Genomic DNA, 23,777 nt, shown 5'->3' on the forward strand with positions numbered 1-23,777 from the left:
AAGGGCAAAGGCAGCAGACACAGGGGAACACCACCACCTGGAAGCTCCCCTTCATTCCATTTACCACTCTGACTTGGAAATATATCACTGCTCCTTCATTGTTGCTGGGTCAAAATCCCAGAACTCCCTTCCTATAACAGCACTGTGGGTGTACCTACACCACATGGACTACAGTAGTTCAAGGCAGCAATTCTCCACTGCCTACTCAAGGGCAGTTATGAATGGGCAATAAATGCTGGCCTAGCCAGCAATGCCCACATCCCACGAATGAATAAAAAAAAAATGAATAAATGCATATCGCTCCATCCCAAGAATAAAAAGCGGTTACAGAAAACTTGCAGACCACCAGTATAATCTGGATTTAAATCCAGCCCCCAGGAAAAGTGCCACAATGTTACCTAAATTTCAATGTACACACCCAACACACACTAAGAACAGGTTGATTATCCACAAATAGAAATAAATAACGGTGCTTTGTTACATCATCAGGATATCACAACCAATGAATTGCTTTGGAAGCATAGTGATTGTTATATAGGTAAATTCAGGAGCTAAATGTTCTTCCTAAAACTTTGCTTTGTACAAAATAAATTGAATAACCAATGACTCTCCTTTTAGTGGTGTTGGTTGAATGAGGAACTTTGCTCAGAACAGCAGTGTTCCTAGGTCTTCTTTAAATAACACCAGTGACAGCTTTTAGACCCAAGAAGAGCTAACTGTTTGGCTGAAAGTTGTGAAAAGAAAGCAATGATGTCTTTATTTTTGAAGTGGCTCAGATGTAGCCATTTGGCAGTGTTAAATTTTCACAGGTGTGGGTGCCACCAGCATAAGTGAGCAGAAACTGGTAATAACTTCTCCCCCGACTCCTGAAAGTTAGAAGAGATTTAATTTAACACTGAAGCTTTTCAACTCACCTCCAGAATGAGTTGCAAAAGAGACTGAAGAAGATGTGCGGGTGGAAAAAATTTGGACGACAAGTGGAAGCGTATTTCCTTCAATGCTTCCATATAGAATTGCCCCTCCAAAATACCTTCTATTCTATTAACGGTTACTCCAGGGAATATCATCGCTTGTATCTGGAAGCAGAAGTTCTCCTTTCATGAATGACACTATGTTCAAGCATTCAAACTAAAGTTAAACAATCTTTCAGTCAAAGAACATGGCTGCGTATCTTCACTCCAGAAAGGCCTTCAGCAGCTTAACTTAGGTGATAACATGAAACAATAATTTCAACTGACACGGACACAGGCAGACAGCATAGTTACTACCGAACTAATTGCTGATTGGAATGCTGACACAGTTTTCACTATTCCACCACTCATTTAAGTTCCTTCACATTATTTTAGGAAATGCGTATTAGTGTGACAGCACAAGAAAGTTAAGAGAACGTACTTGGGGGCTCAATTGTAACAAAATAGATTCTGTCTTTAAGGGACATGAAATGATCTATGCTATTGGGTGCATACTATAGGTCACCAAATAGTAGGGAGGAGGTGAAGGAACACATTGCCAGGCAATATTGTCATCAAAATAATAATTTTCATAATATTGGTGATCTATTGTAAAGGTAGGTTAATAGTGGGACTTGGTTAAGTTTCTCTGTATGGATGTGTGTGTGTGTGGGGGGGTGGGGGGGTCTTAACTGAATTGGAGACAGCTGGTCTGGAGGTTTTGAGTCATCAAAAGGGAAACTAGGTTTGAAATGCTAAATACGTAAATATGTCTGATGTTTTAGAATGTGAGGTATGAGGAACATTTGCATTTTTAGATAAATTAGGTTAGTTTGAATTTCAAAGAGATGGGAAGATGTTACACCTAGCCACAAGAAGCTAAGCCAAACTGTGTTTATATTTCCCATAGGTTACTGATAATATGAGTACCATGAAAGATATATATTATGAGAAAAGTAAAGTTGCAAAGACATATTGGAACAATGGAATTTACATTAAAAAAGGAGAAACATGTACAAAGGAGATGAGATTATGGTGTAAGGGGGAAGGCATTCTAAGATCTAACATAAGTGTGAAAAGCCTCCAGCCACTGTGCATTAAGTTGCTATCTACAGGAACCAAAGCCAAGAAAACTCACTTTGAATATCACTGTTCAGAGCATTGTGTATTTTGCTTGGGTCTGTTGAAATTTTTGTTTTTATTATTGCCTTAATGGAGATGACTGGGGGCCAGATTAATTAGAGTTAGGTGTTATTATAGTAGTAATTTGTAGACCTATGTATGTGATTAAAATCTTTTCTTCTATTAATAAATGTTTAATTTAGTTTTGTAAAAAAAACTTCTAAGCCTCAGTGGACTTATTACTACTGAATTCAAGGCACACACCTCGAAATAAAATACAAATTGCAAAACAGTTGTGGCAGAGGTTTCAAGTTTCCCTCTGAGATTTGAGCAGCTCCGCATTTACCATCCACTGCGCCATAACAATATGCAGAAAGATGCAAGAATTTTAGAGTAATGGTAACGGGAGATCACAATACTAGGTTTAGATTAGCAAAGACAAAGAAAAGTCCAATGAGAAAATACTCATGCAGAGGATTAATTTTCTGAAGGTTGAAAATGGATCTGGCACAGAGGATTTGTATCAAAGATTGACAGGTAAAACTGTAAAATAAGCAAAGGGGCAGCTTCAAAAACAGACACACAGTTTGGGTAAAGACTAGACATTCCCACGAAGGAGAAAAAAGGGCAGCAAGGCTAGAGCTCTCTGGACAACTGAGAGAGATTAAAATGAACCAGGAAGAGGCTAACGATAAATGCCTGTTTCATAATTCAATAACAGCAACTTGGATCAAAAAGCACCTTTAACACATTAAAATGTCCCCGGGCACTTCAGAGGTATTATAAAACAAAATGACATCAAGCTATGAGGAAATTTTAGGGCAGCTGACCAAAAGCTTGGTCAAAGGAGGTAGGTTTTCTTAGTGTCTTGATGGAAGTAAGAGGGATAGAGGCAGACAGGATTAAGGAGGAAATTCCAGAGCTTAGGGCCTAGAAAGCTGAAGGCATGGCCACCAATGGTGGAGTGAATAAAATCAGGGATGCCACAGAGGTTGAATTCAGTTAAGAGCTAAGCTGAATTCAAAATGGACAGGAGGACTGAAAAAGGAAATAAGAGGGGCATGAACGTATGAGAATAGGTTAGCTAGTGTTATAACTGTTGCTACTGTGGATTATATTAAGGGTTAAGAATGTAGCGTTTTAGTTTCAGTTGAAAGTGAGTTGGGAGTTGTTTACTCTTGGGTTGGTTTAGTATGCCTGTGCACGCTTACAAACCACGCTTGAACTTTCAACTCAGTTGAGTGGCTTTTAGAAGCAAGAAAGTCAAGATTGCTGTGGAGAAAATTGCTGAGGGTGGAGCTATGCTCTGAAAAAAAAACAGGTGGTTTTGTTTTTTTTAGGAAAAAAGTGCAAGAGAAGCTAACCTGGAAGCTGCAGACATTCAGTCTATTGTGCTCAATCAGATAACTTAGTTCTGTATGCTTAGAGAGGAACACAGTGAGTTCTAAAGAATTGGGTAGGACCAAATAACTCTGTAAAGAGAGAAGTCCATCTGCAGAATAGATGCCAAGGGACTGCCTACATGTGTCTGGTGGATCATGGCATGTAACTGTCAACGACACCTAGACTTGGACAAGGAGGTCATACTGGATGGAATATACCATAGATCTAAGCTGTGACCTGTGTAGCCAGACCTAGAGAAAAAGGAACTGCCTCCCAGAGTATGAACATAGTTAATAGCTTATTACAGTGACAGCCACAGTAAAAAGGTTAAACTGGGCCAAGTCTGTTGGATTGAGGTTAAGGTAGAAGCTCATATCTTTTAGAATCAATATGTTATTTGCTCAGTGCACCTATTTAGTCATTATCGTTTGTGTTTGTTTGTTCAAGTTTGTATGGCAAAGATTCTTTTGGTGTTTCAATTTAACCTTGGAGTCCTGCCCCTTATTTCCTTACCCTAGGTTCTTCCACACATTATATTCTTAAAATGAATTTGATCTATCAAGCCAGATCCTAACAAGCATCAGACTTGTCCCATATTCTCATAGCTGGGATCTTAACACTGGTAACATAAAATGGGAACACAAAGTATTTTATAAACATAAAAGTAAGGAGAGGCTATTTCTAGCGGCAGAGGACACCGATTTAAGGCAAATTGGCAAAAGAAGCAAAGGCAATGTGAGGAAAGAAATTTTATACAGGGTGTTATGATCTAGAATGACTTGAAAAGGGTGGCAGAAACAGATTCAATAATGACTTCCAAAAAGGGAACTGGATCTATACTAGAAGAAGTGGAAAAAATTGTGGGGTTGAGGAAAGAGCAGGGGAGTGACAGTAATTGGATTTTTGATAAAAACTGATGGGCCAAAGAAGCTATAATGCTATGAAATAGAATAATTTCCATTCACTAGACAGGTTATGAATAAAAGCAGGCAATGGACGTCTTAAAAAAGTCAAATTCATAAAATTAGAAATTTCATAAAAGCAGTCTTTCCCTATTCAGTTTAAATTGATGTTACGTATCATGCAGTTACTAACAACTCAGTTATAAAGTAGTTTTCCCCCCAACACCTCTCTTCATTCTGATAACTTCCATTTTATCATTTAAATTTTCACATCAATTTTTCAATTTCAAATTTTTGACATTGATTCCTGGACGAAATAGTCTTACCCATTTACTTTGTCAAAGCCCTTTATGACATTACAAACTATTAAAGTTTCCTCTTAGGCTTCTCTGTTACAGTGGAAACAGTCCTAGTATCACAAGTTTGTCTTCAAATTACTTGGCTGCATTTTGCAGTTGTAATGACAGTGAAACTATCAGCATTCGCTATCATTACCCTGTGAAACAGCAACTTCTAGTGTCCGCGCATGTGCGGCTAAATGTGAAAATCCAGAAATTACTGTCAGTGATTTCCTGTTCCTCCACAGGATGTGCTGTTAAGTCCCTGCAGATAGCAATTTTTAGAAAAATCACAATGCTGAGAACTTTCCCTTTTGTGCAGCGATGCCATCGTTTAAAACCCTCTGAAAATGTTATGCCTTGTTCATGAGATGTAACTGGGTTTTTAAAATGGCATACTAAGCTATAACTATTGCTAAACAACCTCTCTGGCCCTCAAAAACTAATTTTGTATAGTGTAATATCAGTTTTTTCCATTATTAAAAACTAAACTAAAATTTTTAAACTTCATGGGCTGAATCTTCCGGTTGGCGTACAGGGGCGGGCCCGACACACCGACGCATAAAACAATGCGCAATCTCGCCATGCGTCACTTCGATATTTCGTTCGGCAGGCGCACGCCTACCAAAATGTCAATGGCCTATTAAGACCATTAAAAAAGTAATTAAGCTTGTTAGATCGCTGCCTGTCCAATCTTAATGTTGGCAGGCAGGCGAAGAGCCTTCGCGTTTTTCAGGAAACCTCATTCACGGGTGGGATGAGGCTTCCTGAAGATTTTCTAAAATAAGTAAATTTTCCATACTTCACAAACATGTCCCAACTCATGTGGGCACATGTTTAAATAAATTTTTTACTTTATTTATTGAAAAGTTTATCTATTTCCTTCTTAAATATATTCAGTGACTTGGCCTCCACAGCCTTCTGTGGTGGAGAATTCCACAGGTTCACCAACCACTGAGTGAAGATGTTTCTCATCTCAGTCCTAAATAGCCTATCCCTGCAGCCTGAGACTGTGACCCCTTATTCTAGATCCCCCAGCCAGAGGAAACATTGTCCCTGCATCCAGTCTGTCCATCCCTGCCAGAATTTTATACATTTAATGAGATCCCCTCTCATTCTTCTTAACTCCAATGAACACAAACCTAGTTGGCCGAATCTCTCATATGACAATCCTGCCATCCCAGAAATCATTCTGGTGAACCTTTGCTGCACTCCCTCTATGGCAAGTATATTCTTTGTTAGGTAAGGAGACCAAAACTGCACACAATACTCTGGGTGTGGTCTCACCAAGGCCCTGTACAGCTGCAGTAAGACATCCTTGCATTTGTGTCACAAAGTGCCAGGGAATAACCATCTCCAATAAGAGAGAGTCTGAACATTACCCCTTGACATTCAAATGATGTTGCCTTCATTGAACTCTGACTATCAGCATCCTGGGAGTTACCATTGACCAGAAACTAAACTGGACGAACCAAATAAATACTGTGGTTACAAGAGCAGGTCAGAGGCTAGGAATCCCCTGTGGCAAGTAACCTGCCTCCTGACTCTCCAAAGCCTGTCCACCATCTCCGTGGCACAAGTCAGGAATATGATGGAATACACTCCATTTGCCTGGATGAGTGCAACACTCAAGAAGATTCACATCATCCAGGACAAAGCAGCCTGCTTGATTGGCACCACATTCACAAACATTCACTCCCTTCACCATCGATGTACAGTGGCGGCAGTGTGTACCATCTACAAAATGCACTGCAGGAACTTACCAATACTCCCTAGACAGTACCTTCCAAACCAGGACCGCTACCATCTAGAAAGACAAGGGCAGCAGACACATGGGAACACCACCGCTCCTGACTTGGAAAAATATTGCTGTGCTTTCATTGTTGCTGGGTCAAAATCCTGGCACTGCCTCCCTAACAACACTGGATGTACCTACACCTCATGGTCGGCAGCAATTCAAGAAGCCAGCTCACCACCACCTTCTCAAATGCAGTTATGCCTAGCCAGCGATACCCACATCCCATGAATGAATAAAAAAAATTGAACCTCATGCAATGTCAAGGGGATCTCCAGGCATTCAGCAAAAGTATCATCAAGCAGGGTAAGCAGCTGGCCACATTTTCTTTTTGAGAACTCTTCAAAATGCACTGATTATCCCTCCATTTTAGACAGCAAAATTAGGTTTGGAAAATACACATAGGGGAGAATATTTTTCTATGGCGGGGGCAGGTGAGGAGCCGATCACTGCACGTGATCGGCTGTGCACTGCCATTTTCCATGGGCGGGCATGTGTGCGAAAAGGTGCAGCAATCTCCCTGAGCACAGAGCTGCAATCATCAGCAAACATCCTCACTTCTGACTTATGATGAAAGGAAGGTCATTGCTGAAGTAGCTGAAGATGTTTGGGCCTAGGATACTACCCTGAGGAACTCCTACAGTGATGTCCTGGGACTGAGATGATTGTCCTCCAACAACCACCACCATCTTCTTTTGTGTCAGGAATGACTCCAATAGCAGAGAGCTTCCCCCAACCATCACCACCCCAGATCCAGTTTTGCTAGGGCTCCTTGACGCCACATTGTCAAATGCTGCCTTGATGCCAAGGGCAGTCACTCTCACCTCACCTCTGGAGTTCAACTCTTTTGCCCATGTTCGAACCAAGGCTGTAATGAGGTCAGGAGATAAGCTTTTTTATTAATCTTGCAAAAGGTGAACTTCATGCCACCAAGGTTGCTAGATCTTTGTGGGCAGCCTTGAGGTCAGTGGTGAGCACCATTGCTTTGCTACTGATCACAAAATCTGGCCCAGTGTTTCTGATTCTTAACACCATCCTGCTTGCAATGGCTTGAACATTCTTTACTTAATGGGGCACCCAAATGGTTTGTATGAAGTTACTTTATCTTATACTATAATCCCCTACTTATAAAATATAATATTTTAGGATTTGCAGTGTGTAATTCTAGTTTCTAGAATATAATGGAAAGTAGACAGCTTGCAGGTTTGGCTATCAGAAAGTGCAAAGGCTATGTAGCAGTAATATTGTCCTGAGCAAGAAGCCCTTAGCATCCAGTTGCTGAATCCACTTCATCTATCTTTTTCTGGATGCAAGGGCTTCCGAACAAGATTTTTCTATTCGGCTCTCTCCCAATTTACCACTTGGAATATTAAGGCACCTGCTGAATCTCATCTCACCTATCTTATAAGAACATCAAAATGGTTGAGACATTGTGGGTGCTGCCCAAGAGTTAGATCATGGACAACTTCAAGAGCTTATTTTTTCTATGCTAACATTCATCCTTCAGAGTTGCCATCTTCTGATGAGATAAAGGAGATTAAAGGCCCACTCTTGGTAGCCTATTTGGTAATAAGCCTTGACATTTAAGAATCTTGCATCATTAAAACTGTGATACTGTACTTTAGGTTCTCTCGAGCTAGGGGAGAATCACAGCTTAGTTGGTTATTTGTTCTGTCAGCTCCTCGTTAATACTCAACTCAGTAAGTACACTGTGCTATTGCTTTAACATTCATAATACAACATAAATAATGGAAGCAATGCTCATCCTGTTTTAATCTATCAAATCTCTATTATAGATTATTTTTTATGAAATTTGATAAAGTCTAATATATTTTGGAAAACAGAGATGAATTCTGCAATTGGGTGCATAAAAATGGCAAAATGTACAAAACTCCCTTGGCGTAAACTATGCCATGCACAGCACATAAGGATATAAGGCTCTATATGGAAGATATAATTATGTATTGCACTCTAAACACAAGAAAAATGATTAAATATTCTCCAGTACAAATAATCATTTGTCTTTGTTTATTGGTTATTATTTTTAATTTGATTAAAAAATTGTATTACAACATATTACAGAACACCACAGGTTTATAACATTCACTGCACAAATTTAAAAATCAGCATACCTGATGATGATTCGTAGTTGAGGTATACAAACAGCATCCTATACCTGAGGGTACATAATTGCTTCGTATTGCCTAAAGATGAAAAAGAAGAATTGCAAGAAAAACATCTAAAAGTACTGCCACTGAATCTCCCGAAATTTTGAAACCATCACATTTGTGAAGGGGTTTTTTAAAAACGTGATTGAGGTGTTACAGACAAAACTTTTTGTTACCCTACCTCAGGTAAACTGAGGCACATCTGAAGTCTGTATTTAAATGCATCACTCTGGATATTTGATGTAAAGACAGAAGACTCCTCAGATTTCATTTCCGGGAAATAACCAGCATTCGGCTGTAGGATTTGTGCAACATCAAACGTTGAATCCAGGAAAGAACTTGAGGATGTGTGTGCAACGTCCAGAATATTCACATAGGAGATCTTAAGATCCTCATTAGACATTTTAAAACAAAGTGGCTGCAAATCAAAAATTAAATTTCAAATAGAAATTGCCATAAACACTGTGATGGTAAACAAATTAAGACATTATAATTAATTTAAATTATTAATTTTCCTTCTTTTAAAAGTTCTGATTTTAAAACAACTTCCCCCCCCTACAATGTTTCTACAGTGCTTACTATGAGCGGATCTTGTTCCTACAAATGAAAGCATACATCCAACCAGTTTTGGCTTCAGGGTTGACATGGCCTGGGTCTAAAAATAAATCTAACTGCAAGTAGGTTCTGTTAGAATTGCCAGTTCGAACCAATCTAATTGGAAAGCAGTAATATTACACAGGAACAGACTGTGTAGATTAAATCATTGGGATATTTTCAGTTTAGTTAACAGCAATGAACAGTGCAAGGCCTATAATACTAGATAGAATGGGAACATACAAAAGTGTAACACTCCAAGGGAGTCAGTGTTCATCCTTTTCATCAGTGGAATTTGGAAAATAATCTTTTGATGATTAGAAGTTAATCACAAAGTTCCGTTGTGCAACAATTCTAAATTTATTGCTGCAGGCCAGATTCTCTCTTTTGGCTTAGTATTTTCACCCTCTGTTAAAGATCCCCATCCTTCGCAGGACTAGTCAGAGATTCCATCTCCAGGCACCTGCTCCTTCAGCAGTAGATAGCCTCTAGATTCTAAGAGCCTAAATTTGTTAGGCTGCCACATTGCAAATTTAGGGAACAAAACTGCACCATGCAATGATGCAAAATTAGGTTGCAAAATATTCAGTTATAAAGCTGTTTTTACAATGGTTTTATTTCTAATTCTGGGAGACTGGTATTAGAAGCCTGTTCACTGTGTTTGGACTACTATGTAGGGATTTCCAATCAGTGCCAGTCACGATCATATCCTGAGAATAAGTTGAAAAAAAATCAGTTGGAAAAAATACATAATTCTGCAGGAATTAAAATAAGAGATAGATTGCTAGTAATCTAAATACAGGATGCTGACTCGTGAACTGACCAAAAGCCAGCATCAGCCATTATCTCACATGGCATTCCTAAAATTCTTACCTTAGACTATCATAATTAAGCAGAGTAAAGCTAACCTCCTGCATTCACACATCCTACTTGTCATCAGGTCATCTATTTTGCTACTGAAACACACCACAGCATTCATTTTGACTGGGTACATCAGAATTTAAATATAGACAGAAACAACTATAAGTTTCTATTTTTATCTCCCCAGCATCCCCAACTACTGCTAACCACCTCTACATCAGTTAAAGCTATATTATAACTTAGGTATAGAATTCACCACTAAATTACCAAGACTGCTCCATAAATCGCGTCTCCCACCTTGCTGTGCTCTAAAAGGGAGAGAAGAGAATTTTTCCAATATCTGGTTATAGCAACAAATGAGTCAGCATGCTTAATTTTGTTTCTTTCTGTTCCTTGAAACTTGTCATGGTAGGTTTAGACTATAAACATTTGAAAGCAAATGCAGTCAAAAGAGCTCAATTGTAGTGCCCTAACATAGTAACTAGAATATTTTTACTTTCTAAAGCAGTCCTCCATCTATTTAAGCTGACGCTTCTGGCTTTGAACTAATTTCACCAATCAGGTGATTCATTTGAATGATGAATATTAGATCATAGCTTCTGCTTCAGCAAACAGGGGTTAAAGAATTGAACAAACTGTATAGATGAAAAGCTATGCAACACTCGATTTTTATGCTTAATACTAAACAGCTTAGAGGACAGATCTGTTATTCTTATATCAACAATGCTTTATGAAGTTGCATTCATTTCTCCCTACTATTCTTTCATTTCAAATAATTGCATTCCGAACAATCTGAATTTCTGAGAAACAAGTCATTAAAAATAAAATCTTGGGTCTTCAGGACCACAGTAGTAGAATAGTAAACTATTTCGCTCAAGAGACAAGACTTTGATTGAGTGTATGAATGGATGTTGCAAAGGAAGGCTCTCTTCACATTTTCCATGTTCAGATAGCTGTCTAGAGATTACAAGTATTATATGTTACAAATACATAATCTTTCAACCAAGTTGGTTTTCGTGGAACAAGATTCAACTATTGATGGAAGAAATTATTCTCCCCTTGCATATAGCCAGGATTTTACAAAAGGTCTGAAAATAAATTACAAAGAGACCAATCAGGTTTTTTCTATCCAAACGTTAGTGGTGACTTCCAAATTAAAAGTCACTATTATCGAGTGAGCATTCATGTTCAACATTACAGTACTGACCCCCTAACTGGTGCAAATCTACCAGATATCATTATGTCCTTGTGAAAAGCATCCACAAAACTAGCTTTATTTCGAATTTGAATGTTTTAGGATTTAGCAATGCAACTAGCCTAGTTACACTCACACAGTTAGTCTCTTTAGATTAGTTTCTCTTACTTAACGCACAATGTTACCTGTCTGTTGCAGCAACAAAACTTAGTTTAAAAACGGTGTTAGGTTACCTCCAATATGAATTGGCCAATGTACTCTACAGGAAAGTAAGGTGCCTTGTATATATTTTTCAGCCTCTCCATTGTGTAATTCCTGTTTTCTGTTAATACATGTGTAATTTCACAACAATTTCTTGGTCGATGATACACTACTGCTTTTCCAGCATGCAGGACTCTGAAAGAGAAGCAATTTTTAAATTCACCCTACCTTTAAAAATGCATATTTTCACATAAAAATGAATCTACACCTACAGTGTGATTTTTTCTGTCATTTATCTCCCCCTTCCCATTTCCCCAAGGAATATGCTATATGGAGAATTACTTCACTGTTTTATCCCCAGCCACCCACCTCCCTCCACTCTGAACCAAAAATAACCCAGAACCTTGGCTACATGACACACTACCATCTGACATAGTTCATGACTGGGATTTTTGCTTAAGTATATAAACACCTTCAAAATGCAATCTCTACATTTATAGGCGCTAATGGAACAGCATCTTCTCAACCCATTTTTTTTCTCCTCAGGGTTTTGAAGATCGGATTTGCAAAGCTTTACTTCATGCAAATGGAGAATTTATATAAATACATAAAATTGTGCTTTCTATTCTGAACGCAACCACCACCACACCCTCACCTCCTGCCTGCCAGCAAAATAGAATCAACACATGTGAATGCCAACAGTTATGTGAAAAAAAGTGTGAAAAGCAATTACTATTTTTTTTTGTTGGTACAGGTCACTCACCACATTTGGTTGTATGTAATTTTTTTTAAAACTCCCGAGAATTTGTGAGGTGCAATGATGTTTTAATATTAAAAACTGGAAAATTATAAGCCAATGAGACGTGTGTTCTAGGAGGCAATTTTTGTTTCCAGAAATTTGTCCTCAAAGACGGTAAAGGTCACCAAATTCGCTAATAGTGCATGTTGCAAGACATGTCTCTTAAGCTCACTGCAGGGAGATGCTGCTCTACACTGTGCCAAAACCCAGCAACCCAAATGTTCCAAACACTCTCCTGGGTCTCCTGGGTCCTGACTGAATAAGATGAATTACATAGAGAGGTATATACACGAATACCTATATAGGAGGTCTCGTTAATCCTCTGACCTCAATCGTGACAAGCCCATTTCCAACCCCTTACTTCTCGTCCTTCACCACTTACATAGCCCTGCCTACTTCCAGCTCCACTACCTTTGATGTCCCTCAAGAAAAAATGTCGCACAAGTCACTTACAACTGCTTGGCCTTTGATCTTCCAGGGGGAAGGCAATGGCATAGTGGTATTGTCACTAGACTAGTAATCCGCAGAGGTAATGGTTTGGGGACCTAGGTTTGAATCCCACCACGGCAGATGGAATTTGAATTCAATAAAAATCTGGAACTAAATGTCTAATGATGGCCATGAAACCACTGTCAATTGTTGTAAAAACCCATCTGGTTAACTAATGCCCTTTAGGGAAGGAAATCTGTTGTTCTTACCTGGTCTGGCCTACATGTGACTCCAGACCCAAAGCAATGTGGTTGACTCTTAAATGCCTTCTGTCCCACCGGCAGGACAGACCCAGTAGGGGGTAGTGGCACAGTGGTATACATCATGAGGGAGTTGCCTGGGAGTCCAGCTCCAGACCCCATGAAGTCTCATGGCATCAGGTCAAACATGGGCAAGGAAACTTCCTGCTGATCACCATGTACTGCCCTCCCTCAGCTGATGAATCAGTGCTCCTCCATGATGAACACCACTTGGAGGAAGCACTGAGGATGGCAAGGATGCAGAATGTACTCTGGGTGGGGGACTTCAATGTCCATCATTCCAAGAGTGGCTGGGTAGCACACCTACTGACCGAGCTGCTAGATTGAGTCTGTGGCAGGTGGTGAGGGAACCAGCAAGAGGGGTAAAAAACATACTTGATATCATTGTCATCAACCTGCCGACTGCAGATGCATCTGTGCATGACAGGACCAGTAGGAGTGACCACACAGAGTCATTGGAGACAAAGTCCCGCTTTCATTGAGGATACCCTCCACTGTGCTGTGCTAAATGGGACAGATTTCGAACAGGTCTAACAACTCAAGACTGGGCCATCCACGAGGTGCTGTGGGTCATCATCAGCAGCAGAATTGTACTTGAACATAATCTGTAACCTCATGGCCCGGCACATCCCTACTCCACCTTTACCATCAAGCCAAGAGATCAACCCTGGTTCAATGAAGAGCAGGAAGGTATGCCAGGAGTAGCACCAGGCATACCTAAAAATGAGGTGTCAACCTAGTGCAGCAATAACACAGGACTATTTGCATGCCAAACAGCATAAGCAGCAAGCAATCCACAACAAACAGATCAGATCTAAGCTCTGCATTCCTGCCACATCCAATCATGAATGGTGGTGGACAATTAAACAACTCATTGAGGGAGGCTCCACAAACATCCCCATCCTCAAATGATGGAGGAGCCTAGGACATCAGTGCAAAAGATAAGGCATTTGCTACAATCTTCAGAAGCCAGGAATGCTGAGCGTATGATCCATTGCAGTCTCCTCCTAAGGTCCCCAACATCACAGATGCCAGTCTTCAGCCAAGTTGATTCACTCCACGTGAAATCAAGAAATGGCTGAAGGCATTGGATACTGCAAAGGCTATGGAGCCCGACAATATTCTGGCAATAGTACTGAAGACTTGTTCTCCAGAACTTGCCGCGCCCCTAGCCAAGCTGTTCCAGTACAGCTACAACACTGGCATCTACCCGGCTAAGTGGAAAATTGCCCAGTTATACCCTGTGCACAAAAAGCAGGACAAATCCAACCCAGCCAATTACCACCCCATCAGTCTACTCTCCATCATCAGTAAAGTGATGGAAAGTGTCATCAACAGCACTATCAAGCAGCACTTGCTCAGCAATAATCTGCTTATTGATGTCCAGTTTGGGTTCCGCCAGGACCACTCAGCTCCTGACCTCATTACAACGTTCAAACATAGATAAAGGAGCTGAACCCCAGAGGGGAGGAGAGAGTGACTGCCCTTGACACCGAGGCAGCATTTGACCGACTTTGGCATCAAGGAGCCCTGGCAAAACTGGAGTCAGGGGGAAATGGGAATCGGGGGAAAACTCACCGCTGGTTGGAGTCATATCTAGCACAAAGAAAGATTGTTGCAGTTGTTGGAGGTCAGTCAGTTCAGCAAGAGTTACTCAAGGTAGTGTCCTCAGCCCAATCATCTTCAGCTGCTTCATCAATGACCTTCCTTCCATCATAAGTTCAGAAGTGGGGATGTTCGCTGTTCAGCACTGGGGATGTTCGCTGTTCAGCACCATTCGCGATTCCTCAGATACTGAAGCAACCCATGTCCAAATGCAGCAAAACCGACAATATCCAGGCATGGGCTGATAAGTGGCAAGTACAGCACTTTCCAAACCCAGGACTACTACCATCTAGAAGGACAAGGACAGCAGATAGATGGGAACACCACCACCTGGAAGATCCCCTCCAAGTCACTCACCACCCTGACTTGGAAATATAATCGCCGTTTCTTCACGGTCACTGGGTCAAGATCCTGGAATTCCCTTCCTAACAGCACTGTTGGTGTACCTACACCACATGGACTGCAGCAGTTCAAGGCAGCAGCTCACCACCACTTTCCCAAGGGCAACTAAGGACGGGCAATAAATGCAGACCCAGCCAGCGAAGCCCACATCCCATGAAATGAATAAAAAAAATTCACCACAATACTTCTGCAGCTGCCAATCTGTTTAACCACTCCCTTACTGGCATCTTTGATATCCTGGGCCCAGTAATTGTAGTGCTTTGTCAACACCACTGACATAGTTCCATGTTTGTTCCAATTTCAAGGGACATAGATTTAAGTATATCTGGTGTACGGTTTGTTTAACCGCCCATCACCGGGCCCAATTATGGCCACATCAAGTCTTCATCTCCTCTGGCAAAACCACCTATGATTCCAGGATTATTGTGGAGAATAGCCCTGAACTTGCATCTTTCTCTAGCTTGACTATCTACCTTCATACCTCTGCTGGGCTCACCTGGTCCATAAGTGTCACTTGTTTCAACTTCATTTCCACTAAGCTGCTAGCCACCCAGCTTCCTCTCCTTGCCACGAGTTAACTGGCATTATAAATGGCTCCTTTTCATGAGGTACTGCACACTTCCTTCTGAAAACAGCCAGCATCGCACCTGTCCTCCAAGAATCCATCTTCGACTCCAGTCCCTCCGTACCCTAACAAGATCTTGCATCCCACTGTTAACACTCCCTTTCCCCTCATAAAGTCCTATTGTCTGTGCCCATCTTTCCTGCAATTCCATTTGGATCTCTAATCAGGTTTCCTCTCCGTTAATTCACTGACTTGGCCCTAATCGAAATCACAATTACTTTTGCTCCACGTCCTCCTCACCCTCTCTGCAGCCTTTCATATGTTCAACCATATCATCCTCCTCCTGTTAGGAAATAGATAGTTTAATTGAAGTTATATTGGTATTTGTAGGTGTTAAAAATGAATTTTAGCTTTAAAGTTTAAGTTTGTTTTGCATTGCATTTCTGTATTTGTGTGTTAAGAATGGTCAAAATGAGTTTAGCTTTAAAAAGGTGCCTGCATTTCTAATGAGTTTTTTTATGACTGTAAGCTAAGGTAAAGAAACAAGGGTGGCAGAATTGGGCTGTTGTCTTGCAACAGGGGCCCAGAGAGGCAGGTCCTTCCCACAGACACACACAGAAAAACTAAAGAAACAGCAGTTTTAAGTTCAGTTTGAAGCCAGGACCCCAGAGAGACTGGTCACTGGGAGAGGGAGCTGCAGACTTCCCAAAAGAACCAAAAAAGGTCCCAGGGCCCACGGTGTGACAAGCGTCTGGGGGGAACTGAGGAGAGATCCATAGCATCTGTTTCAGGTAGCATCTATCACTTGGTTTCAGAGTGTGGTGTGTCTGGCCACAGGGTTGCCATAGGTTTACGTGGACTGTGCACTAACCATGGACATTAGAGTATAAAATAGCTTTTGTAACTTATGTTATCCTTACAAATCTGTATATATTTATAAAGGTACAGTTGTGGGTAAAGGAGTATTGCAATATAGTTCATATTTTCTTGTTGAATAAAATGTTTTATTCTTTTGTTAAGAGCTCATCAACTGACTCCTGTGCCTCTGTTCAGTGGCTACTTTCCACGTCTCTAAACAAAGTCAGGATTTACCAAGCTGGGTTCCACTCTGGGATCACGCTTCTCCAGGGGGAACCTCAGCTGGGTTCATAACACTCCAAAGTTTCTCCCTGTTGTCCAACTCAGTGGCACTAGTTTTGACAATTCCAGTCATAACCATTTAATTGTAGCAGAGCATTTCCAGCAATTGCTTATTTCCTAGCGCCAAAATATTAGCTCAAGTATTTTCCCCCAGCCCAACCTCAAGAGATCTATGAACTTAACCTCTGCCTAAATCTACGTTCTGACCCATATCGTTATCATTTTGAACGAGGACCAGCGCACATGTACACCAACTACATCCAGTTCCATCACCTCTCCCAACCCCTTCACTACTTTTATCTGTCAAACATAGGGTATAGTAGCATGGTAGTTATATGTTACTGGATCAGTAATCCAAAGGTCTGGACTAATAATCCAGACATGTGCTCAAATGCTAATGATAACCACCCACCCCCTGTCTAGATTGTTGATGGTGGGGGATTTAGCGATGGAAATATCACTGAATGTCAAGGGCAGGTGATTAGATTCTCTTGTTGGCAATGGTCATGACTCATGTCCTGACTCCTAAAAGCCTTGCCATCAAGGCACAAGTCAGGACTGGTACCCGATCCACCTTTAAACAGTCACTTCCTCCACCACCGGTGACCAGTATGGCAATTTGGCCACCCTGTGCATCACCTACAAGATTCACTGCAGCAATTTGTTAAGGTTTCCTCATCAGGACTTCCCAAACCCACAACTTCTACCACCTTTAAGGACAAGGGCAGAAGCATAGGGGTACCACTTGGTTACACGTCACCTTGGCACTTGGAAATATATTGCCATTCCTTCATTGCCATTAAGTAGAAATCCTGGAACTACTTAATAGCACCATGGGAGTACCTTCACCACATGAGCAGCAGCATTAAGAAGATAGCTCAGCATCATTCAAAGGCAATAAGGAATGGGTAATAAAGGCTGGCTTTGCCAGAGTCTCCTACATCCAGTGAATGAATTAAACAAAAAAAAAGTCTATGCCTGACATCCAGTTTTGGATGAACCCCAACTCCGTCTGGTAAAACTTGGGGAAGAATGGAGCCATTGCCGTAAGGTCCTTCCACCAACTCTGTATACTTACCAAGTGATTCCATTCCTGTCCCTAACCATTGCTTCAAGTTGAACCAGACCATTCACAACCTTGACACTGTATTTGACCCAGAACTGAGCTTCACACACCATACTCTCTTCATTACAAAAGGTCCTCACTTCCACCTCTGTACATTGCATGCCTCTGCCGATTTAAAAAAAAATGTATCCTTTCATAGGGTGTGGGTGTTGCTGGCCAGGCCAGAATTTATCGACAATCTCCAATTTCCCTCAAGTAGGTGGTGGTGAGCTCTCTTCTTGGATCACTGCAGGCCATGTGGTGTAGCTACACCCACAGTGCTGTTAGGGAGGGAGTTCCAGGATTTTGATGCAGCGACAGTGAAGGAACAGCGAGTCAGAATGGCAAGTGGTTTGGAGGGGAACTCGCAGGTGGTGGTGTTCCCATGCAAGTGCTGCCTTGTCCTTCTTGCTGCCCTTGTCCTTGGAGGTGGTAGAGGTCACATGTTTGGAAGGTGCTGTCAAAACCTTTGCGAGTTGCTGCAATGCAACCTGTAGATGGTATGCACAGTGGCAGCAGTGTATCGGTGGTGGAGGAAGTGAATGTTAAAGGCTGCGGATGGGGTGCCAGTCATGTGGGTTGCTTTGTTCTGGATGGTGTTAAGTTTCTTGACAGTTGTTGGAACTGCACTAAGCTAGCAAATCCAGGCTAACAAATCACTCAAGCATTCCTTTGTCATCTCCAGATTTGACTACACCAGTGGCTTCTGGCCAATTTTGCACCTTCCACCCTCCAAATTTTGGCCCACCCAAAATGCTGGTGTCTACTTCCTATCCAGCACGAAGTACCACTCCCTTATCTACCTTCTTCCTGATTTACATTGTCTTTTGGTTGTGTCAACACTTCCAATTTTAGACTCATTTCCTCGTGTTTAAACCTCCATGTATCCCCCCGCCCCTGCATATCTCTAATCTTTTCTTTTCAGAATAACCCACTGGAACTTTTCTTTCCTCTTATGCTAGTTTCTCATGCATCCTTCTCTTCTTGTAGCTACCAGTGTAATTCCCTCTAACCCCCTGTGCCACCTTTAACACCATCCCTCAATGTATTGGCTATGCCATTTATTTTCTCTTTTGGGCATTCATTTTCCTTTGAGTGTCACTCCGGAGTGCTTCAGCATGTTTTTGGTGCTGTATAAATGCTATCACTTTTCCAATAGTGCTAGATGTTGGGTTAACATAATAGGATGTCTCCATTCATAATCAGCAACCCCTGTGATAAATACCATTTATCCCAGATTAAACAAATATTATAGGATATGGAAACATTAGTAACGCCCCTTCTGAACAGTACCTTTTGAAAATAGCTCTTCTCGCTTCATCATTGATCAGAAGCACTACTTTCCAGTTGTGAAACACTCCGGGTATGCCAGAACGGGCCAGCTCCTCACGCCATATTTTCGGTACCGATCCTATTGGCACAGCATACTGTGAATTACTTTGAATCTTATATCCCCACTCGTACTGTATTTCATCGAGCCACCTGCCATTTTTAGCACTGTCAATGATGTAATCTTTAGTTAAAACCCAATTCCCTAAAATGGAAGATGGAAAGAGACGACAAACAGATTTACAGCAGTTTTTCATAGCTATTACTGCATTAAAAAGTTAATTAAGGAAAAGCAATAAGACATAGTAATGGATAGGTTCTTAATTGCTTAAGGTTCATCAAAGAACAATCCCCTTCAATCTTTCTCTCACTTCAGAAACAAATATTCTCTTACTACAATTCAGACATGAACCACTGTAACCTTTTAGCTCCCAGATGTACTCCTGCTTCTAAACAGTTTACTGTGGTACAGTTTCCCCACCACACAGTTCAGACCAACTCTGGTCCTTCACCCTTCTCGTTTCAAGACATTATCCGTCCCTAATGGTCTTATCAGTATGAGTACTGGCTGCAACACATACCTGCTGCATTGCTTCAAAAATGGAATCTGTGCTGAGGCAGGAATTCCTGATCTATTCCAAAACCAGGATTTTTTTTTTACTTACAGCACACGAGGTACACTGAGTGAAGTAGGTATGCCAGGTACAATTGGCATCCACATAAAGTAATGACAATTGGAGCAGAAGGCACAGCAGCAATAATCATCTGACCAGGTCCCTTGGGGCAGCAAAATCAGTTGAATCATGAGCTCGTGCTGCAATAATTTGCTATCCCAGGGGATTAAATAAATGTGCATGTTTATTTACAGTGCATATGGCTGCCTACACTCTATTTGCAATAAGATTTTTTTTTCATCCAATATGAACAAGCTTATTTTGATTCAAGCAAGGTAAAAATGAAACACGTTCACTCACCTGCAGCACAAGCTGCTAAAAATTTCTCACTTCGACTTGGTTTATTTGCTATCATATGAGTGCACTGCTGCTTATATTCCTAATTTTAGAGGAAAAGAAACAACCCTCTTAGTAAAATGAGCATTCTAAAGACCCCACCATTTGGAGCATTATTTTTCCATTAAAAGTAAGTGTCCCCAGTAACATTAGGAACAGAGTTAAAAACAAAATCACTTTACAATCACATTTCCTTAGAAGAACATGGGAAGCCATAGTTGTTTTTTTTTTAAAAAAGCCTTCTGGCCCAATCTAGCTTGATCTTTCAAGATCTTAACTGCTTCAGCAATATTAAAGGGTCAACATAATTGTACTTCCAGCATTTTCAATATTTTTCCTTTTTATTCACCTGAATATTTGTGCTAATTCAAATGCACTCACCATGTACTTGACGGATTTTTGACCTATATGCAATAATAATGTATGTGCTAAATTTAATTTACCTTGTTTTGTCCATAATATTTCTGTGAGGTGTAGAACAAGACCACAAAGTGCGCATTTTCCCTCCGCTACACATCACTGATGGGGCTGGGCATGTGCATTTGGAGCTTGCTGGATGACTTTGGCCTTCTGAATGTTGAGTGTAAGTCACTTCTTCTCATATGACTCAGTAAATGCACCAGTGACTCTCTGGAGATCTGTTTCTGACACAGCATTTAGTGCAGCATCATCAGCCATAAGCTTCCATCACATGTATGTTGATGAAATCCAGCTTTACCTCGCCACCATTATCTATGAATGTCATTGCAGTGTAGCTACCATAAATTGCGGCATACAAGTCAACCCAATTATTCTGGCCCCAAAAATCACTTTTTGCATATACTTGCATATAAGTTGACATCTTTTCAGCCACGCAATGCTCGACTCGCATTAGTACTCAGCCTCAATCTTTTTCCCGACAAATGCATGTTTTACTTAGTGATACCTTATAACTAGGTGTAAGGGATCAAACAGGCGATATGGGCTAACACAGCAAAGGTGCGTGGGAGTTAAGACATGTCCAGTCTGCAATGGAAGATGACATTTCAAAGAAGTAAGCAAGCATGACAATAACAGCTCATCATTGAGTGCAATTCGAGACAGAGTGGGAGTTTGGGAATTTGGTGCAGTGAAGGAGAAGGTACTGGTCTGAACTTTTACATAAAGGGAGTGTACTGAGAGAGGGAGTCAGAGACCAGTAACGGCACCCAAGAGCTGAAGCTCAGCAGAATAAATTAGGTTGGTAAATTTTAAGTGTTTTATTCCTCTCCAAATATGGGCAGTAGCTTAAACTGGTACGGGGGAGATATAAGTATTGCATTAAAGTTATAGCTTAACTAGTTAAATCACTTGATACTACAGATAACCGCTGAGTGATATTTCTAAACTTAATTCATTAAATAAAACACAATAAAGATGACAGGGCAGGTGATGTCTTGCAACTGCAGCATGTGGGAACTGATGGAAACCTGTGCAATCCATAGCAATCATATCCGCAGGAAGTGTCAGCAAACTGGAGTAACTTTGGAATTGAGTTGATGAGCTAGACACCGAGCTTCAGGCACTGTAATGCATCAGGGAAAGGGAAAGTTCCTACTTTGTTCCAGGAGGCAGTTAAACCCCTTAGGCTAGGTAATTGGAATTTGGTCCACTGTTAGGTAGACAGGAGGGTGTGACTGTCAGCGAGGCAGGTAGGGAAATCCAAAAGATAGAATTGGAGGAGCTTCAGTCCTTGCAATTGTTAAACAGGTTTGAAGTTCCTGCAACTTGTGTGGACAAGTGCAGGAACTGCAGGGAAGATGAGCAGACTGACTACTGCACCATGGTGCAGGAAGCCATTAAATTGGGCAGGGGGTGTGCGGAGTTAAAAATAATGTAGTGTAGTACGGGACAGTATAGTTAGGGAGATAGATGATAGATATAGTTCTTTGCAGCTGTGAGCGAGTCCAGAAGGCTGTGTGGCCTACCTGTTGCCAGGGTTAAGGACATCTGGAGGTGGGCACGCCCTGCTCCAGCGCCTCACGACCTTTGAGGAGCAGGCCATGAATCTGAGGAGGAGGTAGGTGGCCAGGGCAGCAGGTGGCGGCGAGGCCAATGGCGCCAGCAGCCGGAGGGCTGCAGGGTACGAGGCACATGCTGAGTCTGGCAATGATGATGTGCCTCTGGAGTTGTCACCAATGCGGCGAGGCTGGGGTCCAGGTATTTGAGGTCCACGGTTCCGTTCACTCTGTCCACCATCTAAACCACTGATGGCTGCTGCAGTCGTTAATGCTGCTCATTCACAGACTGACACACTCTGACGTGTGGGTCATACACAAAGGTCCCTCGTCCCCTTGAGGAATCATGTCTCCACTACCTTCCAAAGTCACCTTACCCCATTTGTGACCACTATCCCCATGGCCTAACATGCCATGGCATCGTTGCTGCACAGCCAAAAACTGATTGCATCTCAGGGGGTTTGAGACCTCCACTATCCTTTCAGCCAGTGCGCCCCACATTACTCTGACCGAAAGGTCCTCAGCACCTCAGCTGTGAACCTCATGGCACTCAACTTAAATAAGTGCCACCATGTTACTCATCCTGCGCCAAGGGGAAATGTTGCCTTCTGTCTACCCGGTCTATGCCCCTCCTAACGGTATGAGGGTCAACAATGTGACCTGTCAATCTCCTGTGATCCACAGCAAATGTCGCAAGTGTTTGCAATGTTTCCTCATCACCGCAACTCTCCAGGCCAGCATGCATCCAAGTCAGGTACCTCTGCACTCTCACTACCCAATGGTACGTAACCTGCCATTTGGCATTCCTGAGGCCATCTGACCACTACTGCCTGCTACTTTTTCTTTAACTTTCCAAATCTCCCCTCACATGAACCCTTCTCCACCCACCCTTCTCTACAGTTCTTGTTATGTGATTCACCAGGGCATTGGTGCCAGCATGATTCCGGTGAAGGCTGTCCCAATGGTACAGCTCCCTCTTTCCCCAATACTGGCACCAGTGCCCCATGAATCAAAGCCTATTTCTCTCACACCAATGTTTGAGTGATGCATTCAGCTCTGATCTTATTTATCCCATGCTAATTTGCTTGAGGGTCAGGTAGTAATTCAGAGATTATTATCTTTGTGGCCAGAAGTTTGCCTTTGACAGCCGGGCGGGCCCGAACGACTCGGTGGCAGGCGGGCAGCCGATTGCCGCCACCGAAACAGGCCGTGCCACTATTTTCTGCGGGTGGGCCAATTAAGGCCCACCCAGCGGGTTAGTGACTCCTGTGGAGAACGGGAAAATAGTCGCCGGGCGGGCATGTTCCAACCACCGGTTCCAATAGGAAACCGGCAATTTGTATAAAGAGTGGCCAGGCAGCCTGCTTGAGGCAGTGCCCCTTGGCCACATGGAGGGGGGGGGGGCGGAGTCAGCTGTGGTTGGGCATGAGCAGGAGGAGGGGGGCAGGCTGCAGGAGAGGCCAGTGGGGGGCCACTGTGCCACTCGCTTCTCTGATGCATGCTTTGCTGTCCTCCTCCAAGAGGTTTCCAGCTGTCGGGATGTATGGTATCCGGACGATGGGGGGAGGAGGAGGGCCCCCCATGTCAC

General features: G+C 42.0%; 1 protein-coding gene across 1 annotated transcript in view; it reads right to left on the reverse strand.

Moving 5' to 3' along the window:
- slf1 (SMC5-SMC6 complex localization factor 1) overlaps positions 1-23,777 on the reverse strand; it is a 72,717-nt gene that overhangs the window by 41,333 nt on the left and 7,607 nt on the right. Inside the window, exons 3-8 of the mRNA XM_041187076.1 lie at positions 20,178-20,256; positions 19,168-19,408; positions 11,542-11,704; positions 8,840-9,076; positions 8,623-8,694; positions 915-1,076 (exon numbers count right to left, since the gene is read on the reverse strand). Of these exons, the coding sequence (XP_041043010.1) occupies positions 915-1,076; positions 8,623-8,694; positions 8,840-9,076; positions 11,542-11,704; positions 19,168-19,408; positions 20,178-20,256 (954 nt within the window). The remainder of the gene's footprint in view (positions 1-914; positions 1,077-8,622; positions 8,695-8,839; positions 9,077-11,541; positions 11,705-19,167; positions 19,409-20,177; positions 20,257-23,777) is intronic.

This window comes from Carcharodon carcharias, chromosome 4 (genome assembly GCF_017639515.1).
Source record: "Carcharodon carcharias isolate sCarCar2 chromosome 4, sCarCar2.pri, whole genome shotgun sequence".
Classification (NCBI taxonomy): Eukaryota; Metazoa; Chordata; class Chondrichthyes; order Lamniformes; family Lamnidae; genus Carcharodon; species Carcharodon carcharias.